The sequence below is a fragment of the Staurois parvus genome, unplaced genomic scaffold (genome assembly GCF_062004578.1).
Source record: "Staurois parvus isolate SC_StPar_1 unplaced genomic scaffold, SC_StPar_1.0 ptg000291l, whole genome shotgun sequence".
NCBI lineage: Eukaryota > Metazoa > Chordata > Amphibia > Anura > Ranidae > Staurois > Staurois parvus.
Genome location: NW_028318087.1, coordinates 2,483,721 through 2,511,224, shown reverse-complemented (window position 1 = coordinate 2,511,224; position 27,504 = coordinate 2,483,721). Strand labels below are relative to the sequence as shown.

The window sequence follows — 27,504 nt, the reverse complement described above, 5'->3', positions numbered from 1 at the left end:
ATGTATGGAGAAACGAGGGTTATATGAAAGGTTCCGTCCATGCTGAGTGATTGGCTGCAGATTATTGCTCCTAGAGTCTGGATATTGTCTACAGCTGCAGAGTATTGCTTCTAGAGTGGATATTCCCTACATTCATTGCTCCCAGAGCAATAGCGCTTATGCTGATTATAATTTGATCGGCATATAGCTCTGGTGAGTTTATCCAATTTATTTGGTGGTGGATTTATCACGGTGTTATGGTTTCCACATGATTTTAGAGTATTTGTATGGTGTTTGGACTTTCACACAGAATTATATGGACACTTTTTTCGTTGTTTTTTATTATTTAATATATTAGCGCATTCCTATATCTATTTAATATCTATACCAATTTTGGGTTCAGGTTTGCTGCTTATTTAGATTTATTTTTATATTTGTTTATTTAAAATTTCTTTTCTTTTTTTTTGGTTTGGCGCTTTTTTGATTTATCTTAATGTTTAAGCATGTACTGGATAACTACTTTTTAATTTCCAAAGACGTGAACGTCTTAATTTTAGGGACATTGTATAATATGTATTAATAATCTGATCATATCACTCCACAGTGGTTACCTGGGTCCTGGTGGAATAGGCAGCTATGGTCTATATCCAAACTGCACAGGGGGAGCTGCGGGATATATAGACAAGTGGCTGCTCGGCACAATTCATATTTATCGATATCCCAGCTGCATGGTATGTCTGTGTGTTAGGTATACATTCATTTACTCCCACTTAAGCACAAATGTTATAATAACCATGCATAATAAGATAATGACATTAAAGCTATATTACACACAGAAGTCAAATGTAATATATTTCAGAATGCCATTGCTTAATTGTGGTGTCTGCATTCGTTTTCTTCTTTTTTTTAGGATTTTTTTGCTTTTGTTTTTACCAAGTGATCAGGCCAGTAACACACTTCCAGTCTTAGGGTGTCTTCACTCTGGACAAAGAAGCAGTGGAGCCACCCTTGGACAGGGCCGGATCTGGCCTGACTGCTGTGGGGGTGCAGTAAAAACTGTCAGGGTGGCAGAGGATGCAAGGTCAGGGCAGTGTACTGGTAGGTATCAAAACTCACATACACACATCTTCTTTCCCCTCAAATTTCCCATCCTAGCACAAATCCTCACCCCCAAATCCCTCCTGCCAGCATAAATCCTCTCCCCCAAATCCCTCCTCCTAGCATAAATCCCCCCTCCTAGCTGAATTCCCCACTCTTAGCCCAAATTCTCCCACCCTTTCCTAGCTCAACTCCCCCTCCAATCCCCCTCTTATGCCAATTCCCCCTCACCACCCCAGCAAAAATCCTCACCCCCAAATCCCCCTCCCTGCAAAAATCCTCTCCCACAAATCCCCCCTCTTATCATAAATCACCCCAATCCCTCCTCCTAGCACAAATCCCCCCTCCTAGCACAACCCTACCCCCCAATCCCCCCCTAGCCCAAATCCACCCTCCTAGCGCAAATCCCCCCCCAATCTCCCATCCTATTAAAAATCCTCCCCAATCCCCCGTCCAACCTCAAATACCCCTTTTAGCCAAATCCCCCTTCCCAACACAAATCCTCACCCACATCCCTCCTCCTAACACAAATCCTCCTAGCACAAATCCCCCCAATCCCTTCCCTTAGCTCAAATAACCCTCTTAGCCCAATCCCCCTTCCCAGCACAAATCCTCTCCCACAAATCCCCCACTCCTAGATAAAATTCCCTCTCTTAGCCCCCCAATTCCCCTCTTAGCCCAAATCCCTCCCCCCATTCCCCTCTTAGCCAAAATTCTCCTCCCCATCCCTCCCAACATAAATCCCCCCCCCACTGTATACAATTCCCCTGCCTTAAGTTCCCCCCCCCAAAAGCTGGGAGGAGGTGTGAACCATGCTGTGCTCTCCCATCCTGTCATAAGAGCGCTCCTCTATACAGCATAGGAGAAGGGATCACCTCAATTCCCCTCTTAGTCCAAATCCCCCCCCATCCCTCCTTCTAGCATAACTCCCCATCCCTCCTTTTAGCATAACCCCCCCCCCCCCCACAGTATACAATTCTCCTGCCTTAAGGTCTACTCTGCCCCCCAAAAGCTGGTAGGAGATAGAAACCATTCTGTGCTCTCCCATCCTGTCATAACAGCACTCCTCTATACAGTACATGAGAAGGGATCACCTCAATTCCCCTCTTAGCCCAAATCCCCCCCATTCCTCCTTCTAGCATAACCCCCCCCACACTGTATACAATTCCCCTGCCTTAAGGTCTACTCCCCCCCCCAAAAGCTGGGAGGAGGTGCAAACCACTCTGTGCTCTGCCATCCTGTCATAACAGCGCTCCTCTATACAGTACATAAGAAGGGATCGCTCTTACATTGGATTGTTCACACACTTTTTCACTACCCACAAACTATCTCCCAGCAGCAGAACACATGGGTAGGTGGTGGGTACAGTCAGTGTACAGCCCGATCCTGGGACAATGCCCCGGGACAAGACTGAGGCCATTGTGGAAGGATTACTTGACCTTAATGTAGGCCTCTGACTTTAGAAATGACCAATACACCGTGTACCTTTGCACAACAACTGTACTCTAGTTACTGTCGGATCTCCATGTACATCTTCTCATTGTAGCTTGAAATTAAGTTGGCCATGACAAACACTGACCACAGTCTCCTGTCTAACGTTTTCCACTACTGGTCCAGGTAGCAGCATGGAACCCCGCCGTGCACATAGTCTGGGCTCCAACATGCACTTGACTTTAACTCTTGAACTTCCTCTATAAAGGATGGGAACCTCTGCAGTGCAGTTCCGCTCTGGTTGCTATGGGAGACAGAATGGGGGTGTAAGGAGTGTCGACAACAATTCCACCTTTTATATACACAGGACCAGTGGGTCGGACCCAAAAATCCAGCCAAAACCAAAAACCTGGGACAGAGTTAACCTTAACCCTCCCATCTAGGGCAGAGCCTAACTACCTAATTTGCAAACCACTTACACACTTGACAATCAACACACTATATGACCTAAAGTACATGAACACACCCAAACTGATAAGTTAGGTTTTCATTAAAGAATTCTGAGTATGCAACAGCATACATAGACATTTTAGACAATTGTGTACCTCCAGCCTGAAGGTAACAGTTTGGAGAAGCTCTTTTCAGTTTCCGCATGACTATTCCTCCATGCAAAAAGCCAGCTCCTTAAACACATGGTATGCTATAGGGGAACTCAAGTGGCCTGTGCAGATCTTAACCCTACTGAGCGTTCTTGGGATGAATTGGCTTGTTTGTTTGCACGCCAGATCTTCTCATGCAACATTCAAGTACCTGTCTGTACAAAAGCTCTTTTGGCTGACTGGGCACAAATTCCCACAGACACAATTTAAGATCTAAACCAGCTTTCACAGAAGCTGTTACAAACTTCAGTTGCCTACTATGATTTTGAAACCCCATGTACAAGTTCATACACTGTACATTGTAGGTGTGATGGTCAGATGCCCACAACTTTTGTCAATATGATGTGAGTCTGTACAGTATTTATATGTTGCACCCTCCTAGTTTCACTAGGGGGAGCTAGACTCCAATGATTAGACAGGGGCTGAGCAGCAGCCCAGGTGTAATAGCCAGAGAGGGGTCAAACTATGGTCAGGGCTGAGAGGCTGTGCAGGCCAGCCCCTCTGGAATTTCCCCCTGCATTTGGACTTTTGGAGGAAGGCCTTAGAGGCAGTGGCTGGATCTAAGGAGTGGCTGGCTGCGCTCTTGAGGGGTCCTAGCCAATCCCAACAAGAGGTTGGCAAGGGGATGGACACCCTTAAAAAGTGTTGGAACCTGTTCAGAGGCAGGAGTGTGGGAGAGGAGTCGGGTGGAAGAAGGAGGGAGGAAGATGTGAGGCTGTGAGGAAGGAGGCTGCCAGAAGGTCTAATGGTATGGGGCCCCCTGAGAGAGAACCACCTGTATGGCAGGGAAGGTGCAGCCCAGCTGATAGGCCTGGTAGTAGAAGCCAACTCACAAGCGGTAGGTAGAAGTAGAAAGGAAGATGTGAGGCTATGAGGAAGGAGGCTGCCAGGAGACCTAGTGGGATGTGACCTGCCTGTGAGCTTGGAGCTGGAAAGGCGAAAAGATTGGAACCCACTGACCCCCTGAGAGAGGACCACCTGTATGGCAGGGAAGGAGAAGCCCAGCTGATAGGCCTGGTAGCGGCAGCCAACTCACAAGTGGTACAAGAGAGGATCTGAGTGAGTACACCTACACCTGGGCAGACAGGGGAAGGAGCAGTCTAGTGGGAAACAAGATTAGCCCCCTACTAGTGACTGATCACCCTTTTAAAGGGACAGGAACCTGATCCCCTGCTTAGTGATACCTCCAGGTTGCTGGGTGAAGAGGAGAAGTTCATCTAGGGTCTAGAGTGGTACAATCTGGCTGGCTAGCTCTCCAACAGAGATTGTGCTGCAGAAAAAGCTTGTGAATAGTTCCAGGAAGTTTGTCCTTAGTTGTGGGTTCCCTTGGGCATCCCATACCCCCTTACTTTATCCCAGTTCTAAATCCCCTTAATAAATCTAAAAAAACAAGCTCAAGGACTGATTTCTGACTCTGGACGCAAGCTTGTGTGGAAGATGCAGATTGCCTGGCTGTGCAACCCCCAGGGACAAAAGACAGTACAGTTGCTCTAGCTCTGAAGAAGGGAGTACGTCTCCCGAAACACGTTAGAATACCCTGTCGTCAGATTACCGCTTTGTCGGACTGTCCTACTGATTTTTAGCTTGTTTTATGAACCTTGGTTTCTGAGTATCCATTTTTGTCATTTTAAATAAATTTCCTTTTATCATGGTAACGCACCCCTTCTTTGCTTCCTTCATGAATAAAAGACTATCCAAGACTTTACAGTCATATTAGCTAATAACAGGTTAATATTCATGGCACATACATACACTGTCCAGATGTATATACTATATGGTATAGACACTAATTAGATGTCCCAGCTTATTTCCCACATGCCTTCAAATCACAAAGGGAACACTTTGGACTTTGTAACTGTCAGCTATGCACTATGATTGCCAAGGGACTTGGGGAATAAAGGGATTCTTCCCCACATGGCTTAGCACACATAAGACTTTAGCAAAGTACACTTTATGCTCTGTACTGCTCTACCCAGAACGTTGACATTGTAATGTCTGAGTGGTCTATTGACTCCAAAGTAAACCTTTGAACTAAAGATCTTTCAAAAATGCTTATTTTTTGGCTGTCCTGACAATACAGTTGCTTCAGTGCTTTCTGAGCCACTGACCTGGAACAAGTACACAGGTCAGAATTCTTGTTTTTACATAGTTAGTCTGACCAAAAAAAGACAAAAGTCCATCCAGTTCAACCATTTGAAAAAAAAAAAGTTATAATCCTACACCCACAGTTGATCCAGAGGAAGGCAAAAAAACCCAGCAAAGCAAGATCCAATTTGCTCCTGCAGGGGAAAAAATTCCTTTGGGTCAACTTTACCTATAAATGTTAGTATCCAGTTATATTCTGTGTATCTAAGAAAGAATCCAGGCCTTTTTTAAAGCAATCCACTAAGCTGGCCAGAACCAACTCTTGAGGGAGTCTATTCCACATTTTCACAGCTCTTACTGTGAAGAAACCTTTCCATGTTTGGAGGTTAAATTTATTTTCCTCCAGACGTAAAGAGTGCCTCCTTGTCCTCTGTGTTGACCTCAGGGTGAATAACTCTACACCGACTTCTCTATATGAACCACTGATGTATTTATACATGTTGATCATATCCCCTCTTAATCTCCTCTTCTCAAGAGAGAATAAATTCAGTTCCTCTAATACTATGCCCATTATGGACAAGAGCTCCCCCATGCTCCTTTGTATACACAGAACTGAAGAAGGTATTTAATAAATTTGCCTTCTCTTTGATGCCAGTCACCCACTAAATTATTTTGTAAAGGGCCTACATGCTCGAACTGGACCTTTTTACTATTAATATATTTATGTGTTTATGTTATGCTGTAATAATAGCCAGGGCTGGTAAGGGGCCTGGGGTGGGGGAGGGGCCTATTGGGTTGTTAGGAAAACCTGAAAAGAGATAAGGGTCTCAATGAAATTTATAATATATAAAAAAATGAATTGCACTGGAAGGCATTGTCTGAAAAATATAATCAAACGAACCAAACCAAAATCATAAAGGGACTTTAAATATGCCTTTCCAGTGATATAAACATACCAAGAAACTATTAATAAAAATTGAAAAGGAAACAATTCAATTACATACTAAATGTTAAACCAATAACCGATAACTCTACTACAGGGGTATTAGAAATCACAGGCTTAAAAAACACAAATCAACTATGTAAGTCTACGCATTTCATGGAGTTTCCACTTCATCAGGACACTTAGACAAAGCTTTCTTGTGCCACCAGAATAGAAAAGTGGTGATCCATCTAAAAGAGATATTAGACATTACCACATAATATATAATGAACTGTCCATATTGAGGTGCAAGCAGTTAGGAAAAACAAACTGCTACATTTTCTTTACAGAAAGGCTGAAGTCAGACCTCAGGATTGTTTGTAGTCACTGATCCACCTCTGTTCAGTAAGAGGCATTTGTTTAGCTGTCTTAGCAGTATAGATTTATTGCCCTCTGAACTTTTACTACAGACTGAAATTAACCCTGTATACCTAATGCAGCCAAAAATCCTGGAATTTCTCTTTGGCTAAAACCTTTAGGACAGCTGATAAAGGGATGGGTGATATTATTAACATTGCTATACAACCAGACCTCATATCCACAGTACTGGTCCGTTGTAATATACTGACTACTCTAACAGCTGTATTGCTGCCTGTCCTTGATTAAGGCATACTGTATGTTAAGATCAATCGCATATATTTTCAGAATTGACACCGTAATGTGCTTCAGAGTTAATAAGGGGGCTCATCAGAATTTCGCTGTGGGGTCCCATGATTTGTAGTTTTACTGTCTATAGCACCCCTATTTTTAGGTATGAAGCAAAAACTAAATGGAAGGGAGGTGGAAAATAAATGACTAGACAGGCAATTAATTAGTCTGTTCTCACTGATCATATAGAAAGGGTTAAGACTGCTGCATATCATTAAAACAAATTGTCCCTGCTTTCTGGTGTGATCATAAATAACTTCCCCTATTAATTTGCATGACCTCATCTATGATTGTGGAATATTTTTCTTCTCTGTTTGATTGAATGAATAATTTATTTAACATACGGTATGCTATGCTGATTTGTAGAGTAAAGGTACCAGCAATAAACACAAACATTTTTAGTGACCCCTTTTATTGGGAATGTGAGCAAAGACTACTTCATCTTCTCTTTTTTAAAATAATAAAATATTTTTAACAGTGTGTGAGTAGATTTAATTGAATATAAATTCATTATATTAATTTTCTTCCTTCATGACCTAACACAATTTATTTTTTATACTTACTCCATTGCTCATTAACTAGTTTGGTAGTGGTAGTGCTCTTAGAAAATGTAGGAGGAGGTACAAAGTATACATATATAACATTACAGGTAACTGTAATTTTTTTCCCTTACAACTTGATGGTAACCAGATTATGGGATTTCTGGGTACACATATAAGTTTTTAGTTTCTGCCTTTAACAAAATACAGTTTTTATAGTGAAAATAAGTGTAGCCAGGTGCTAGCTATATCATTATACCATTCAGGAACATTAACAGATGAAATTATTGTTAATCCCTTTTCCCCCCTAGTGCCCAATACTGGGACTGCTACTTAATTTCCTGTTAGTAGAGTGGATCCAGTTCTTTTGACAGCAGAAGAATACATACTGTATTTTGGAGTGCTGATTTAACTACAAATACCAGAGAGATGGGGAGCCAAAAGGTTGCTGGGGAAGCAGATATATTCTACAGCATGGAACTGGCTCATTCTCTTGGTGCGGGATTCAGAGCTGAACACAGGGGGACTGCCATTCTCCTCTAGAGACAGAATGCTGGCTACTGCTGCAGGACTATGCAGATCAGTTCAGCACATCGGGATTGCATCAGCTTCTCTGCATCGGGACTGTCACTATCCAGTCTTCAGCCAGTCATCTCTGCTTTCTGCTTTGACAAGTTGTCAAAACCGTAACTCTGCACTTTCCTGTGAACAGCCAAGAGCCTGTGCAAGAACCCTGTTCATAGGAGGCCATGCTATCCATGGGATTGGTGAGCGGGTGGATGCCAAACCTCTCTCTGACAACACTCTAGAGACACTGCATGCAAACACCTTTACACCTCAGTATCAAGAGAGCTTTGCTTTGAGCAGTTGCCACAGCCTATCTGCTACCTTCATTAAAATACCATTTCTCTCTACTGTATATGGGCCCCACCATTGCTATCAGAAGACAACTGTTACTATCACATCAGGAACCTTGAACATCTTTGGACTCAAGTTGCTATTTCTAGTTAAAAGGACCTCTTCGCATTAATGTTATTCACATTAGTGTGTCTATACCCATTTATGCCAGAGTGTATATATATATATATATATATATATATACACATACAATACTCAAAAAAATTCAAGGAACACTTTTTAATCAGAGTATAGCATCAAGTCAATTAAACTCCTGGGATATTGATCTGGTCAGTTAAGTAGCAAAGGGAGTTGTTAATCAGTTTCAGCTGCTTTGGTGCTAATTAAATTAACAACAGGTGCACTAGATGGGCAACAATGAGATGATCCCAAAACAGAAATGGTTTTACAGATGGATGCCACTGACATTTATTTTCCTACTCATCTTTTCTGACTGTTTTTCACTAGTTTTGCATTTGTCTAGGGTCAGTGTCACTTCTGGTAGCATGAGGCGATACCTGGACCCTACAGAGGTTGCACAGGCAGTCCAACTCCTCCAGGATGGTACATCAATATGTGCCATTGCCAGAAGATTTGCTGTGTCTTCCAGCACAGTCTCAAGAGCATGAAGAAGATTCCAGAAGACAGGCAGTTACTCTGGGAGAGCTGGACAGAGCTGTAGAAGGTACTTAACCCATCAGCAGGACCGGTAGCTGCTCCTTTGTCCAAGGAGGAACAGGATAAGCACTGCCAGAGCCCTACAAAATGACCTCCAGCAGGCCACTAGTGTGAGTGTCTCTGACCAAACATCAGAAACAGATTTCATAAGGGTTGGCTGAGGGCCCGACGTCCTCTAGTGGGCCCTGTGCTCACTGCCGGGCACCATAGAGCTCGATTGACATCTGCCATTGAACACCAGAATTGACAGGTCCGCCACTGGCACCCTGTGCTTTTCACAGATGAAAGCAGGTTCACCCCAGCACATCTGACAGACATGAAAGGGTCTGGAGAAGCCGTGGAGAATGTCCTGCTGCCTGTAACATCAGCATGACTGTTTTGGTGGTGGGTTAGTGATGGTCTGGGGAGGCATATCCATGAAGGGACACACAGACCCCTACAGGCTAGACAATGACACCTTGACTGCCGTTAGGTATCGGGATGAAATCTTTGGACCCATTGTCAGACCCTACGCTGGTGCAGTGGGTCCTGGGTTCCTTCTGGTGCATGACAATGCCAGGCCTCATGTGGCAAGAGTATGCAGGAAGTTCCTGGAAGATGAAGGAATTGATACTATTGAATGGCCCCCATGCTCGCCTGACCTAAATCCAATAGTACACCTCTGGGATATTATGTTTTTGGTCCATTTGACGCTGCCAGGTTGTACCTCAGACTGTCCTGGAGCTCAGTGATGCCCTGGTCCAGATCTGGGAGGAAATACCTCAGGGCACCATCGGTTGTCTCATCAGGAGCATGTCCCGACATTGTCAGGCATGCATACAAGCACGTGGAGGACATACAAAGGACTGAGTAGCATTTTGAGTTGCTGCAATTAAATTTCAGCAAAATGGAGTAGCCTGCTACATCATTTTTTCACTTTGATTTTCGGGGTGTCTTTGAATCCTCTGTAGGTTGATAATTTTCATTTCCATCAAACGATGGGGCATCCTTATGTTCCTAACACATTACTCAGTCCATATCAGTATAGATATCCAGCATGATATTTTTCCCCATTGAGATCTGATGTGTTATCAAAGTGTTCCTTTCATTGTTTTGAGCAGTGTATATATATACTCTTTAGATTGTAAGCTCCATGAGCCGGGCCCTCCTATTCCTTCTGTACTGAACTGTATTGTAATTGTACTGTCTCCCTTTATTTTGTAAAGCTCTGTGCAAACTGTTGGTGCTATTTCCCTACTGTGATGTCGGTGGCCCAGAGGGAGCTGATAGGTCAACAAGCCTTTCCTTCCCCTAACTGCTGCTGTGTTGCAGCTACATAGATACAATATACCATTTGTGACCATATAATACAGGGGTATCAAGCTGACGGCCCTTCAGCTTTTGCAAAACTACAAGTCCCATCACGCCTCTGCCTTTTGGAGTCATGCTTGTAACTGTCAATCTTGCAATGCTTCATGGGTCTTGTAGTTTGGCAACAGCTGGAGGGCTACCAGTTTGACACCCGTGGTATAATCTGTTAACTGTTGCTATTTGATTATTTCCATTTTATTAGTGTTTTGCTTTTACAGTTGCAAGAAAAAGTATGTGAACCCCTTGGGATTACGTGGAGTTTTGCATGAATTGGGCATAAAATGTGCTCTGAACCACATCTAAGTCACAACAATAGAATAACACAGTCTGCTGAACATAATACTACACAAACATTAGATGTTGCCATGGTTTAATTGCACATAACATGTAAACATTCACAGTGCAGGGAGGAAAAAGTATGTGAACCTTTGGACTTAATAACTGGTTGACCCTCCTTTGGCAGCAATAACCTCAACCAAACGTTTCCTGTAGTTGCAAATCAGACCCGCACAACGATCTGGAGTAATTTTGGACCACTCCCCTTCATAAAACTGTTTCAGTGTAGCAATATAATTGGGATGTCTGGTGTGAATCGCTCTCTTAAGGTCATGCCACAGCATTTCAATCGGGTTGAGGTCAGGACTCTGACTGGGCCACTCCAGAAGGCGTATTCTGTGCTGTTGCAGCCATTGTTTTGTTGAATTACTTGTATGCTTTGGGTCATTGTCCTGTTGCATCACCCATCCTCTGCGGAGCTTCAGTTGGTGGACAGATGGTCCTACGTTTTCCTGCAAAATGTCTTGATAAACTCTGGAATTCATTTTCCCATCAATGACAACAATCCGTCCAGGCCCTGAGGCAGCAAAGCAGCCCCAAACCATGATGCTCTCTCCGCCATGTTTTACAGTGGGGATGAGGTTTTGATGTTGGTGTGCTGTGCCTTTTTTTCTCCGCACATAGTGTTGTGTGTTCTTCCCAAACAACTCAATCTTGGTTTCATCTGTCCACAGTATATTTTGCCAGTAGTGCTGTGGAACATCCAGGTGCTCTTTTGCAAACTTCAAACGTGCTGCAATATTCTTTTTGGACAGCAATGGCTTCCTCTGTGGTGTCCTCAAATGTACTCCATTCTTGTTTAATGTTTTCCTTATTGTAGATGTGTCAACAAAAATGTTACCATGTGCCAGAGATTTCTGTAGGTCTTTAGCTGACACTCTGGGATTCTTCTTTACCTCAAGCAGTCATTTTTACAGGACGACCATGCCTAGGGAGAGTAGCAACAGTGCTAAACTTTCTCCATTTGTAGACAGTCTATCTTACTGTGGACACATGAACATCAAGGCTTTTGGAGATACTTTTGTAACCCTTTCCAGCTTCATCCAAGTCAACAATTCTTGATCGTAGGTCTTCTGAGAGCTCTTTTCTGCGAGGCATGGTTCACATCAGACAGTGCTTCTTGAAACCAGTAAACCCAAAACAGGTGTGTGTTTTTTAAGGGCAGGACAGCTGTCAGCAACACATCCAATATCATCACACTGATTGGAGTCAAGGTTGGCTCACTCCTGGCTCCAATTAGCTCTGGGAGAAGTCATTAAGCTAGGGCCTCACATACTTTTTCCTCCCTGCACTGTGAATGTTTACATGTTATGTGCAATTAAACCATGGCAACATCTAATGTTTGTGTAGTATTATGTTCAGCAGACTGTGTTCTTCTATTGTTGTGACTAAGATGACGTTCAGAGCACATTTTATGCCCAATTCATGCAAAGCTCCACGTAATCCCAAGGGGTTCACATACTTTTTCTTGCAACTGTATGCGTTAACTGGAGATGTACCTCCTAAGCCTTCATTCTGTGGTCTACTCTTTTGAACGAGCCTAATAAAGAGGTGTTACTAAAGAATTGTGTCTCTTGCATTATTATTTCATACTGTTGAAATATGTCTGAACCCAGAGTGTCCGAGGTGTCGGGAAGCTTGCAAGGTCAGGGAAACTACTGGGGACAAGCATTATCAAACTGCCCCTGTGGATGTACTGTACCTCCTAAATCTTCATTCTGTGGTCTACTCTTTTGAACAAGCCTAATATAATGGTGTTACTAAAGAATCATGTATCTTGCAATAATATTTAATACTTTTGAAATATGTCTGAACCCAGAGTGACAGAGGTGTCGGGAGGCTTGCAAGGTCAGGGAAACCACTGGGGATAAGCATTATCAAGTGGCCCCTGCAGGGGTAGTGCTACATAAGTAAGGTTCTTTTTTCTGGATTCTTTTTTTTAATTTACTGTAGAAAGAATTGCTCTTCTCTTTGCTAATCTGAGGTTGATTACTTCTATAGTTGTCAACAGGCAGAAGAGAAAGCCAGTAAATATAGTAATAGGCAGAGATAATCTGTCAGTTGGCAATACAAACCCTTGTCATTTGTTATTGTTGTGTACCCAATTAGTACATATTATAGCACAGAGAAGGTTTTACATAGGGAAACATTTTTGATTAAAAATATCCACACATCATCAAGGTATGGACAAATAAAGAGCCATATGCAGATTCAAGGGCTGATTTACAAAAGGAGTCAGTTCTAATCTGGCAAGCAAATCTATAGTGACCTCACATTGACAACTTTTTTTATAAGACATTTAAAGCACAACCAATTGACCAGTTCAAATTAAAAATCAAAAAACACGATTAACATCCATAGAACTAACTTAAAATATAAAGAGAACCTAAAGGTGGCCCATATAACACTGGATGTCACTTCTTTTCTAGGCCACCAATATAAGAGGACATTTTTTTTCCATTGACCACCAATATTGTAATGCACTTCCCTGGTCATCAATATAAAGGTAGCAATTGCAGTGACCGACATTAAAATGGACACATTTACACCCATCACCCATGTAAAAAAACGTTTATTAGGATGCTCTGTCTTTTCTTCTGATCATTATTCTACATGGGGCTTTTATTAGGAAGACCACCCAATGACCAACAGTGTACAAGAGGGAGAGGTAATTACATACCTAACAAACTTTGTATTAGGAAAGAGGGACACTTTGGGATAGAGATGACAAAACACGGTGTGGCTAGGTTGCGCTTACAATTGTCCATGACTTTAAGTAGCATGGGTAATAAGAGTCAACATATTGTATACATAGTCTACAGTTCTTGTACCCACAAAATAGTCCAAAATTACTATTACATGCATGCATGCATGGTGCTTTGCGGAAGGGGGGTGCTCACTGTGGATGGCCAGTGCGAGTTATTGCTCAGTGGGAACGAAATAAAAATGCCCAGAGATAATAGTCGGAGGGGAAAAAATGCCCAGTGATAGTGTTAGATGCTTAAATCAACCATGGAAAGGAAATGTATTTCTTATACCCTGAAAATGCAGGACCAACAATCTACATAGGATCATGATGATGCTTGGGAATTGTCACAAATGATTCAAATTCACTTGAGCTATTTTACAAGCCTAGGACAGTTTTTATCTATACTACTCTGAAATACTGTATTGTCATTGCATGGAGAAGGACTAGTAGTAATGTTATAGCATGAAGGAGGACTTGTAGTAACTCCATAGCATGAAGGGCTTATGGTATCTTCCCAGTGTAGACATCTATGCATGTAGTGTAGTACATGGAGCAAGGTCATTGCACGAAGCAGCACTTTTGATAGTGTTATTGAATGGAGAAAGACTTTTTTAGTAATGTCATATCGATGGGGAAGATTTTTAGTGGTTTAACATCACGGAGAGAGACTAAGGTATCTCCATAGCAAGGAGGAGGACTTATAATATCTTCAAAGTGTGGAGAAAGATTTGTAGTATCTTCAAAGTCTGGAGGAGTTTTAGTATCGTCATAATATGGATGACTTGTAACATAATAGGATGTCAGAGAGAACTTTATAATTAAGAAACAGTAAAGAAAATTTGTTGTATCTTCATAGTGTGGAGAAGAACTTGAATCTTAGGGGTGAGAAGGACTTAAAGTATCTTCATACCAAGTAGGATTTTTTATGCTTTGAGGCCCACATAACCGTAATGATTTCTCAGCCCAATGCCAGAATTTTAACTTGTGTAGAAAATGTCTACATTTCCTATGCAATCCAGGCATAATTTCTCTTTTAGTCTTTTAAAGTTTAAAGTGAAAGTGATAATGTATTTACCATGCACAATGCAGGCATCTTTTTGATGCCTATAAATGATACTTGGCACTCTACATATTACAACATTTTCTATGGGACTGCAATCTAGCATAGGATATATTTGATCAATTTTGAAAAAAAAAACCTTTTTACAATAAGATCTGAAAGTCCGGAAACCCTTAGCAAGATGTGTGAATAATTCATATGTTGCTATCTGGTATTTGAGCAAGAATATTTTAAATGAAATTCACTGAATTGTGGTTACCATCTTACTGCTCATTGTACAGTACTGAGGGGATGAAAGGGCTCCATAAATCTCACAGGCTAGTTTACTTACTTCTTCAATTGAACATCTTTCTTACTTAAATCATGAAGACAACTAAATTAATGGCTTGGAAACATCCTGTTTCTTCTGTGTTGTCCAGTACTGGTTGTCCAGCCTTATTTCCTCTCTAATAGATGAGAGGAGCTGCTAATTGCTTGTCTTAATCATTGTACATCGCTGAGCTATAAACAGAGGGATAAGTATTTTGTTTACTTCTATAAATTATTAATTGCTGCTTTGCATTAGCTGTATCACTTTCCAGGATAAAGCTTGATTTTTATCACCTCTGCAGGGGATTTACTAACAGATTTTTGATATGTAATCACTTTCAGTTATTTTAAAGGTCTCTCTTTTTCTGGATTTAAAGCAGGACTAAAGACCAAATTACAAATCTGACAAGCAGGCAAGCTGTTTATCACAGAAGAGACATGCGATGTCTCTTCTGCAAGGAAATACACCTACTTATCTGCTCGCAGTCTTCTGTGGCATGCACACTGAGCTGTCCATGCATAGCTCAGTTTACATCACTGGCACAGTCCCCTTGTGCTGGGATGACTGGCTAACTAATAATTACAACATGATTTCATATTAGCATGCAGAGCTGCATGATAATATGATACTTAGAGAAAGGGGGGGAAAGGCTGCTTTAGTTCCCTGGTTACCAATGACAGCACAATATCTGATTGCTGTGGGGGGGGGGGGGGTACTGGCAAGATCACCAGGTATTTACTACATATTCACAAACAATTAATTTAATATTTAGGCATGGGTGTAGATAAGGGGGGGGTATAGGAGTCCGACCCCATTCAGAGTGCCCATCTGCAGCACCACAGTTAGTCTAGAATACTCCAGCCCGCAGATCTGCATTCTTTCTTTTTTTTTTCAGTAATTTGAAGCAGGTCACATCAATTAAGTACCTATCTGAGGCTAAGCTTTGGATAGGTACTCAAATGAGAAAGCCTACTTCTTATGTCTGGTAAATTGCAGCATCAGTGTATAAGGCAGACTGGGGTAAAGAGAGACAATGCAGCTGGACCTGGTAGGACACATTGGCCTGAGGCTGGAGGGGGGCAGCACTGCACAGTGAGGGCAGGGTGTGCTGAAGGCATGCATTGTAGCCTCCTATTTCCTAGAAGCCAGGCATGGTCATCTGACTGGGTCTTAAAATTTTGACTTGCTTCTTTCTGGGTGCTGTTCATGTGTTCTGCTGTGGGTGACATTACAGCTCATATTGCTGCTTGATGGGACATTATTTTCTATGTGATCCAATGTACATATTGTTCGTATTGTTCTATGCTTAATGCATTATATGACTGGCATAGCAATCATTCCGGTATGGATGGTTCTAACAGGTTGCTTTAACTAACCACTGTGCTCTGTATGCTAGGTTGTACATGAAATATTCTGGACCACTGCACTCTAAGTACATTTTATACTCCTGACCCCTGCACTCTATTGTGCTGTTTTGAACAACAGTTGCTAGTTGCTCATTAGTCACTGACTGTGGTAATGAAGTTTCAAGGTAGAATTAGTGCAGAAAGGCATGTGTAATGGATGTTTCATTTTTTACAAATTATCACTCTGAGGTTTGTAGGTGTCTGTTAAACCCTCGATTGTGGCACAATATTTAAAGCATACACTTTGAAATGCAGTCAAGGGCCAGACCACCTCAGATATAGTTGACAACTAAAAAAAACTGCAAGTATAATTTGCTACTAGGTCAGGGTATCTAAGTCATTCAAAATGCAGTACTGTCTCAGAAAATCATTATTCAACCATGCATTGTGTAATTCTAAAGTTGTAATATCCGTGCTTACTGATAACTGTTGCTTTGCAGCGAACTGCCACTGCTATCAAGTAAATACTGCAACTGAGCTAAATTTAATTGACTGGAGCCAGAATTCACAGAATGTCTCACATAGTCACAGCAGATCACATAACAATTGTACACAATGGATGGTGTTAATTCATGCCATCCATTCTGTGCCATTGTGTACTATTGTGTTGATGTCTGTGATTGGTCATAGTGATCACATGGTACAGACAGGACCAATCACAGTCTATCTGTACCATGTGATTAGCTGTGGCCATACACTGAATGAATTGATTTCATTTAGTAAAAATGGTTGCTTATAACAGTGCAATTCACAGGTACAAGCAATCATAGTGTGCAAAAGAAAATCCTGATCACTTCCCCAGAGTACTACTAAGTTACACTGTATTGCTCTGGTCACAGTATTTTAAAAACAAAATGGTAAAAAAAGTAAAAATGTATTTGTTTTTTTTTTTTTTTACATACTGTCACCAGTCAGTGTCCCTGATCACTGCTACACCAGTTATATGATGATGCTAAACTGCACTGATGACAGTATGTAAATAAAAAAGGGAACAAAATATTTTTAAAAATGTCTTCAATACAGTGTGACAAAAAATTACAACTTCAAAAAACTCACCATGCCCCTTTCTAAATACCCTAGACTGTCTACTTTTCAAAAAGTGGTCATTCGGAGGATATCTGTGCTGTCTTGGTATTTTGGGGCCTCAAGAAATGAGATAGGCCATCAGTACTTCAGGATTGATCAATTTTTAGATATTGTATATATCACAGTTTGTGGACTCTATAACTTTCCTAAAGACTAAATAATAAATACTAATTTGGGTTATTTCACCAAAGAAATGTAGCAGTATACATGTTGGCCTAAATTTATGAAGAAAGATTATTTCAAAAATTGTATAACAGAAAATAAATAAATCATGTTTTTGTTTATTTAGCAAAAAGATAAAAAACCCAGTGGTGATTAAATACCACCAAAAGAAAGCTCTATTTGTGTGAAAAAATTATTAAAATGTCATATGGTACAGTGTTGCATGACTGCACAATTGTCATTCAAAGTGTGACAGTGCTGAAAGCTAAAAATTGGCCTGGGCAGGAAAGTGGTGAAAGTGTCCGGTATTGAACTGGTTAAAGTCACTGTTGTGTGAATCTGTTTTTTGTATGATTGATCAGAAGCAAACATCCAAGGTAGCATGTGTTTAATTGGTGACTGTCAAAACATTTTAGTGCTCATTTTGTTACAACAAATGTTCACATGGGAGAGACAAAGCTAGCCAACAAATGCCCCTTAAAAACACGTAAAACAACATATTTATTGTAAAACAGACATGAAAGGCAAAACATTTGTGTATACATATAAAAAAACCTTATAAATACTGCGTCCCCTCCCCTTTTTATAAGTGATCATATACCCTCAGTTCTCAGCTGCTTAGGAGCTGGAGAAGAGAAACAGCAGTATACTGAACTTCCCAGTGAAAAGCTGTGCAGGGGGCATGTCAGCAGAAGTCTGATCATTGGAAGAGAGCACAGTGAGTTCCCAGCACAGCTAGAAAACTGACCACAGTGTGCTAGCATGCCTAGTTTGGTTAGTTTTTTAATAGGAAAGCAGAGGGACTGGCAGGAACACCAGGGATTTCACACAAAGGAGCAATACAAAGAAAACAGGATACTTTTTCATACAAGTACATGATACAACAGGCACATACACTAACTATATTGCCAAAAGTATTGGGACACCCCACCAAATCATTGGATTCAGAGGCTCCAATCACCTCCATGGTCACAGGTATAAAAAATCAAGCACGTAGGCATGCTGACTGCTTCTACAAACATTTGTGAAAGAATGGGTCACTCTTAGGAGGAGTGAATTCGAGCATGGTAACATAATAGGTTGCCACCTATGACAACAAGTGTAAAGTTTTGGTGGAGGGGGGATTATGGTGTGGAGTTGCTTTTCAGGGGTTGGCCTTGACCCCTTAGTTCCAGTGAAGATAACTCTTAAGGCGTCAGCATACCAAGACATTTTGGACATTTTCAAGCTCCCACCTTTATGGGAACAGTTTGGGGATGGCCCCTTCCTGTTCCAACATGACTGCCCACCAGTGCACAAAGCAGGGTCCATAAAGACATGGATGAGGGAGTTTGGGGTGGAGGAACTTGACTGGCCTGCACAGAGTCCTGACCTCAACCCGATAGAACACCTTTGGGATGATGTCCGATATCAGTGCCTGACCAAATGCGCTTCTCTAAGAATGGTCAAAGATTCCCATAGACACGCTCCTAAACCTTGTGGACAGCCTTCCCAGAAGAGTTGAAGCTGTTATAGCTGCAAAGGGTGGTCCAACTCAATATTGAACCCTACAGACTAAGACTGGGATGCCATTAAAGTTCATGTGCGTGTAAAGGCAGGCGTCCCAATACTTTTGGTAATATAGTGAACCAGGAATATGAAATGTTGGGTTCACACTGAGGCCGATTACTAAAACTGAAGAGTGGAAAATCTAGTGCAGCTCTGCATAGAAACCAATCAGCTTCCAGGCTTTTTTGTCAAAGCTTAATTGAACAAGCTGAGGTTAGAAGTGTGTTTAGCTGCCATGCGCAGCTGCACCAGATTTTGCTCTCTGCAGTTTTAGTAAATCAATCCCAAATACTTTAAACTGGTTATACACTATTAGAATTCCATTCAAAATTGTTGCTTTTATGAGCATTTGTTTGGTTTTCTAATGGTGGGGTTGAATTGACATTTGTTCTTTGCTGGAGTGAAGGAGCATAATGAACAAATTTCTAACTATAAATGTGGTTTTCATTTGGGAAACATCATACATATCATAATGAAAACTGTTTAATATGTCTGGAACTTTTAAATCTGGAATATGTCCAAAATTTTAAAGACTTTCAATCAAAATTAGTTGACTCCATGATGGCAAGAAAGAATATTCTGAAAAATGTTTTTTTTATGTAACTTCAAACAAAAATCTAACTGTGTGTGGCTAGCTTTACTCTTCTTATCCTTTTTTTTTACTAAGCTTTATTTCTATTTCCTTTCACCTTATCTTTGGCTTTAGAAAGAAGTATGGAGGAATCTGGGGAACCAATCTAGGTCGTAGGAAAATATTTAGGGTGCTAGCTCTATCTTTCACACAGTATAGGCAACATGGGGAACAAGCATACCTACAGTTAGCAAAAACACCTATAAAGGCTAACCTCAAAATTAGTTTATTATAACCATGCACAGTGTACATAACATCAGAGATCTGGCGTAATCCCAATCACCGAATCCCCTAACCCCCGGAATAGAGGACCCCCCGTGTCAGACACCGTCAATGGTAAATGTGTCTACTGGGTGTGGGCCTCCCTGATGGAACATGCCTCCACCCACAATCCAATCCACCCCCCACCACTCTCCCAACTAGACCCAACCACCTAAACCCCGCAACTCATCCAATCTCCCAAAGCTCCTCCCACAATGACCTCCCTGGAAGCAAACCCACACACCCACCCGACCACCCCCATCCCTATAGGGGAGAGAAGGGAGCTGAGCTAAACCCACCGGACCACTGACACCCCCAACCCCCCAGATCCCATTAGATGTTGGGACTGACCCACCAACACACCGAACGCACCAATTGGACAAACATATAAGGCTGGCTGCTGTTATATTTTAACAGGTTTACATGTAGCACCCTCCTAGATACAGTAGGTGCTAGGTTAGGTAATTCTATTTCTCCGCTCACTGTAATAAGTGTAGCTGTGTGTGATTATTTTGGTCTGTTCTGTGTTTCACTGGCTGCTGGGTTGACTGCTTTCCCTTGTCTGTCTGGAAATGTTCTGGAAGAAAGAAGGCAGGGGCAGTCAAATCAGTAGCTGAATATTTATGCAGCCCTGGCCAATCCCTGGGGAGCGGTGCCCAGATGGTGGATGGGAGTGTGTATAAATACATTGAGACTGGGAACAGAGGTATCTTGTCCCTAAAGAGGGGATCACAGCCTGGGGGTGGGGGGCTGTTTGCCCCTTGGGCAAGCCTGCCATGTGTCTACTGTTCTTCAAAGTCCCAGCTAGGCTAGTTGGGTTGCCTATTCTACTGAAAGTTGATGGAGCTGACTGAGGGGATTTTCATCTGGGGAACTAGTCAGGTATCACTGGAAAAGTGTTTGGAAGATATTGAAAAGAGGCAATCATTTATCCAAGGACATTAGTGAGTAGAGACTGGTGTGAGAGGTCCCTGAGACTGTGTGCTGCTGCCATCCCTCTTATGCTAGTTTGTTCAAAGGGGACATTGTGTCTGGTCTCCTGAAAAGCTCAGTCCACTATTTGCTTGTGCAAGGTCTCTGCTCACATCTTTAAAAGGAATTTAGCATCCTTAAGCTGCTGTCACAAAGCTCAGTCCACTATCTGCTTGTGCAAGGACTCAGATCCCAGATGCTAAGATCTTAAGAGGAAGATTAGTGTCCTCACTTAGCTACTAAAGTTACTGGAGTATCCCACAGTTACCCTGAACCTATCCAAGTTCAAGTTCTACAATAAAGCATCAGAAAAGCATACCTCTAGAAAAACATTGCCCCGGTCTGTTGAGCAATCAATGAAAAAAAATCCCTTGGTTTTCTAAAACTTCTGCCAGAGTGAGTGCTACATACACTTCAATATATTGAAGATTTTAGTGCTATTTGTGTCCCAATGAGGAAGATAGGCATCCACTTAATTGCCAGGTGATGGGTGTGAGCAGGAGCGGACTGACCATTTGGAAACTCGGGCACTGCCCGAGGGCCCAGGGTCAGTAGGGGGCCCCATGAGATGCCCCTGGTACCTTTTTCATAGGCTTTTTTGAGTTTGGGCAAGGACACAGGGGCCCATGATCCCCTATTGCCCGGGGGCCCCATGAGTTGTCAGTCCGCCCCTGGGTGTGAGACAGAACAGGAAGAGAAGAGAAATCCATTCAGTGGTGACCAATCAGAAGTTCAAATTCTTCCCCATCTATCCAAAGCAATAAAAAAAATAGGGCTGGAGTTGGCCTTTAAAGGATAAGTTCCCCTTTTAATAAAAATAAATGCACATTTTTTTGCAGGTAAAAAATGGGAACTTATTATTTTTGTCTGCAGGAGCCTGTAAAGCGTTGCACCAGCGATCAACAGATCGCTTGTGCCATGCAGTTCTTCTGCAGATCTATCAGTATATCTGCTTGCCAGTACAGGATGTACGAGCAAGCAGATGTACTGACAGGAAGTATCAATGAACTACCAGTGCCATGTAGTTCATTGAGGACTACAAACTGATAGCCGCTAAGGCTGCTGGGACTTGTAGTCTCTCATTCACAGAATGATAGCGGTGGAGCTCCACACGGCCACTTTTTAAAAAATTTGACAGCTAGCAGGGAGGGGGGAGATCCCCTGATAGCTGTCAAAGCGGGAGTGGGGCCGGTCAGATCGCAACGTGTTACACCCTGAATATGGGTGCAACATGTAACATGTTACAAAAGGTGAACGTAACCTTTGACTGGCATGGCTCCTTAGTCACTGGTTGGGGAGCAATGGGTTAAAGTATTGTGCAGTGGTCATCCATCACACTTTCTGTCTTTTAACTTTTACAGGAACTATACAAAACAACAGAGCCATTTGATCCGGAAGGCGTACTTGGCACAATAAATTCGGTGGTTATGGCATTTTTTGGACTGCAGGTAAAAAAATCTAACTGAAATTAGCAGAAAGTAATTATTTGAGTCTTTTACCCGTAAAAAGACTTTGGACCCCTAAAAAAGACAATGACATTTATTAAATTCACAGGAATTTATTTAAATTGAAGATGCTGCCAGCAACCAATGTAAGTTCATCTTTTATGTTATGGAAAATGTAAACGCATATTTTAATTGACTGGTATGGGAAAACAACAAATGTCATTCTTGTTTTCATTTCTCTACTTTTCTTGCCATTGGCAAAATGCATAAATCTTATAAGATTTAATGGGCTAGCTAAACAAAATGTAAGCATACATTTTTAGTAGGGATGTACCAATACCCTTTTTGGATGAGCGAGTACGAGTACCAATACTTTTGGTCAAGCACTCGCCAATACTGAGTACTGATACTTTGTGGTGCGAACTGCACTACAAAGAATAGCATGTGATTTGAACAGGAATGTGGTGCAATTCCTGTCCAAATTGCATGCGGTTTCCCCACTGCTCCTGTGTGAACCCAGGCTTGTCATAGCCAGAGTTTACACAGGAGTGGTACCTCCCTGCACCAATCCCATGCTATCACAGAAGGAAAAGCTGGGGATCTGAAATCACCGTGGCTTTTTCTCCTCTCGGTGCGAGGATGACAGTACGGGCTAAATATATTTTGATTGGTTAGCACCGTGATGGTGCTGACCAAGCAGAAGCCCTCTAGCCCATTCTGTCATCCTTGCAAGGAAAAGAGAGAAAGCCGTGGGGATTTCAAATCCCCAGACCTGTGAAGTGGCTTTCTCTCCTCTCCTTGCAGGGATAACAGTATGGCCTAGCCTGGCTTCACACAGGAGCAGTGGGGGAAACTGCATGAGATTTGAGCAGGAATCACACCACATTACTTTTCAAAATGCATTCTATTCTTTGTGGTGCAAATTTGTGTCCATACATTTTGTCTTGACACAAAACGCACCACAATGTATCCATTTCAGGCATTGGGAGCATTTTCACAAGTACTCATGAAAATAGTCCGTACAGGCACTGATAATGATACCGGTATCGGTGTATATCCAATCTTTAGTTCTGTATTTTGAAGCCCACTGGTGTCAAATATAGCATATTGTTTTCTAAATGTTTCTGCTAGTATGTGGATACTGGAAGCCTTCAGTGTTGCAACACTTGAATGTATAATGCCAGGGGTTAATATCACTAACTATATAATGATGCCACTATTAATATAAAGGTAGCCTTTGGTTCAACTCAATTTTAAAATACCTGCCCTTTAAGTAAAATGTATTTCCAGCTTATAGTGTTGACAATATTAACGTTCTTACATTCTAAGACTGTTGCCAGCACCTAGAACCCCTAGATGTAAAATGTTTTCAGTAGAAATAAAATGGATTCTAGTGCTGGTTTATGTAAAATTAACACATCTGGTCCTAGAATTAGTAGGTCTGCCATCTTTTCACATCATTACAAATGGAATAACTTCCTCTGACATTATCAAAGGTTAGAGTCCTGCACACCATATTCCGAAGAGCAACATAAACTAATAGACAGAGAGCACTGTTCCTAAGGTGACAATATAGACAAAGAACAATAGGAATAATCATCAGAACAAACATCATATAGCAACAAGAGGATTTATTATCTGCAAAATTACAAAAAGGTGTAATGTCTACATAGATAGTACAGGTGAAACTCTAAAAATTAAAATATCGTGCAAAAGTTCATTTATTTCAGTAATGCAACTTAAAAGGTGAAACTAACATATGAGATAGACTCATTACATGCAAAGCAAGATAGTTCAAGCCATGATTTGTCTTAATTGTGATGATTATGGCTTACAGCTCATGAAAACTCTAAATCCACAATCTCAGAAAATTAGAATATTACATGCAATCAATAAAACAAGGATTGTACATAGAACAATATTGGACCTCTGAAAAGTCTAAGCATGCATATGCACTCTGTACTTGGTTTGGGCCCCTTTTGCAGCAATTACTGCCTCAATGCGGCGTGGCATTGAAACTATCAGCCTGTGGCACTGCTGAGGTGTTATGGAAGACCAGGATGCTTCAATAGCGGCCTTCAGCTCTTCTGCATTGTTCGGTCTCATGTCTCTCATCTTTCTCTTGGCAATGCCCCATAGATTCTCTATGGGATTCAGGTCAGGTGAGTTTGCTGGCCAGTCAAGCACAGTAATCCCACGGTCACCGAACCAGGTTTTGGTGCTTTTGGTAGTGTGGGCAGGTGCCAAGTCCTGCTGGAAAATTAAGTCAGCATCCCCATAAAGCTCGTCTGCGGAAGGAAGCATGAAGTGCTCCAAAATCTTCTGGTAGATGGCTGCGTTGACCCTGGACTTAATGAAGCACAGTGGAACAACACCAGCAGATGACATGGCTCCCCAAATCAACACAGACTGTGGAAACTTCACACTGGACTTCAATCATCTTGCAGTGTGTGCCTCTCCATTCTTCCTCCATACTCTGGGTCCTTGGTTTCCAAATGAGATGCAAAAGTTGCTCTCATCAGAAAAGAGGACTTTGCTCCACTGAACAACAGACCAGGTCTGTTTTTCTTTAGCCCAGGTAAGACACTTCTGACGTTGTTTGTTGTTCAGGAGAGGCTTGACGAGGAATAAGACATTTGCAGCCCATGTCCATTATCCATCTGTGTGTGGTGGCTCTTGATGCACTGACTCCAGCCTCAGTCCACTCCTTGTGAAAGTCCCCAACACTTTTGAATGGCCTTTTCCTGACAATCCTCTCCAGGCTGCGGTCATCCCTGGTGCTTGTGCACCTTTTTCTTCCACACTTTTCTCTTCCACATAACTTTCTATTAATGTGCTTTGATACAGCACTTTGGGAACATCCAACTTCTTTTGAAATTACCTTTTGAGGCTTTCCCTCCTTATGGAGGGTGTCAATGATGGTTTTCTGCACAACCGTCAGGTCAGCAGTCTTTCCCATGATTGTGATTCCTACTGAAGCAGACTGAGAGACCATTTAAAGGCTCAGGAACCCTTTGCAGGTGTTATGGCTTAATTAGCTGATTAGAGTGGGACACTTTGAGCCTAGAATATTGCACCTTTTCACAATATTCTAATTTTCTGAGATTGTGGATTTGGGGTTTTCATGAGCTGTAAGTCATAATCATCACAATTATGACAAATCACGGCTTGAACTATCTTGCTTTGCATGTAATGAGTCTATCTCATATATTAGTTTCATCTTTTAAGTTGCATTACTGAAATAAATGACTTTCGCATGATATTCTAATTTTCTGAGTTTCACCTGTATATACACAATGTGGAATAAATATAGTAATAGTTATTTCCTCCTTTTTGTAATTTAACATACATTGATCCACCTGCAGCTATATGATTGATGTTCTGTTAATTTTTAGTTCCTGCATCTGCCAGCAATAGATGTATTTCTAAAGAGTACCCCCTGAGAATCGATGCAATAAGGAAATCTTTGGAACAACTACTCTGCCATCAAGTCACTTACCCCTTGAACAATGTCTTTATTTCTTCAGCTGTAGGTCACTTTTTAGTGCTCCACCTTTGTTGTTAAGTTTCCATCCTCCACATGTTTTCCCATTGGGAAATGCCAATCTTGTTCTGAGTCCAACAACACAAATACAACCGCTTCAACTCTATGCCTGCCAATAAAAAGCCATAAGAAGATCTAAACCTTTAACCCCTTCACGCCTAAGGGTAAAACAAATCTAAATGCCTAAGCACAATTTTGCAACGTTGACGTGGTAGTAAAACCGTGCATATCATCACAACTACTTTGTACATCCAGGTGAATTATACCACGTTTTTTTAAGGACAAATTGGGCTTTCATTTGGTGGTAAATGATAATGGATAGCTCCTGATGTTTTTTATTATCAAAGGAAAACTGGCCTAAAATGGTAAAAAAAAAAATCTTTTTTTTTAACTTAGCTGTGTGTTCCTTGTTACTACCATAACCTACCACCAAAGAACAACACAAAATAAATTCTTTAGCTCTTGACGATCGCAGTGATACCATATATGTGTATGTTATTTATTGTTTGTACCCGTAGTACAGCCCAAAAACCATAGTACGCATTTTGTGTTTGTCTTTTTTTTTTTTTACCTAAAACACACTGAAACTGGACATTGACACTAACTGACATTGATACCAATTTTTTTTTAAATCCTGACCTTTGATCCTGAGCTTTTGACCTTGGCATTTGACCCTGACCTTGACCCAAACACTAACGCTGGCACTGAACTAGATCAAACCTTGATCTAGGTATTTTTTCTTTATTTTTTATTTTATTTTTTTAATATTTATTTATCTTTTTTTTTCTCTCTATGCCAGGAGTTAGAGAGATACAATATATCTCTCTTCTCCATTCATAGAGAGAGAAAAACACAAGGGGGCCGGGCTGTACAGTGACTGATCACTGTGATAGCCAATCAGAGGCTATCACAGAGATTGTGTGACCCGGAATCCCGATCGTTAGAACGAGACCAGGGGCTCTCAGTGACACCTCGGTCTTTGTGCTGGGAGCGTGCAGTGCGGCGCATTCCCAGCACAAAGACAGGTACACAAATATGCGGCCCCATGGAAAAAAGCCCAGTTCCGTGAGGCCGCATATTTGTGTGACGTCGGCGTCAAGGGGTTAACATTCTATTAAATAACAGCTTCTATTGCTGTTTGCGCCCTCTTGGAGAGATTCACCTTACTTTCCATTCTGGTGTCACAATAGGAATTGGGGAGAAATCTAAAAAAAAAGCCATCCTGATGTTCTAAGGCTTCCCAGCTCTATCCTAACAAACCAAGCATGGTTTCTCTGGGGTTCCCTTGTAACTCTCTTAGGTTCATGGCATTGTATGCACTTGTTAAATATCTAGCTTCCAGACCACTTCCACAATGTCCCGAGCAAGAATGGATGCGCTATTTCAATTTCTAGGAGACAGCTTAGTTGTTTTAAAGTGTATTTCCATTTGTGCTTCCCAATTGAGATTACACTCACTTTATATGTTATATATTTCGTTCACATTGCATATCTTAAAAAATAATTAAAAATTGCAGCTTACTTTTTATAGATCCTTTTTTTCTAGAAATTCTTGTAAAATCCTTCTTGTTCTCTTTGTTTATGAGCTGTATTTGACATAATTAACCCTCTGTACTGGGCTGGCAGATCTTCACTATCAGTTGTAAATT

At 41.5% G+C, this 27,504-nt stretch overlaps 1 protein-coding gene across 1 annotated transcript in view; it reads left to right on the top strand.

Moving 5' to 3' along the window:
• Positions 1–586: 586 nt before the first annotated feature.
• The window catches only part of LOC149458210 (heparan-alpha-glucosaminide N-acetyltransferase-like), a 187,916-nt gene continuing 160,998 nt past the window's right edge, over positions 587–27,504 (top strand). Inside the window, exons 1-2 of the mRNA XM_089682500.1 lie at positions 587–710; positions 22,229–22,315. Of these exons, the coding sequence (XP_089538626.1) occupies positions 708–710; positions 22,229–22,315 (90 nt within the window). The 5' untranslated portion in view covers positions 587–707. The remainder of the gene's footprint in view (positions 711–22,228; positions 22,316–27,504) is intronic.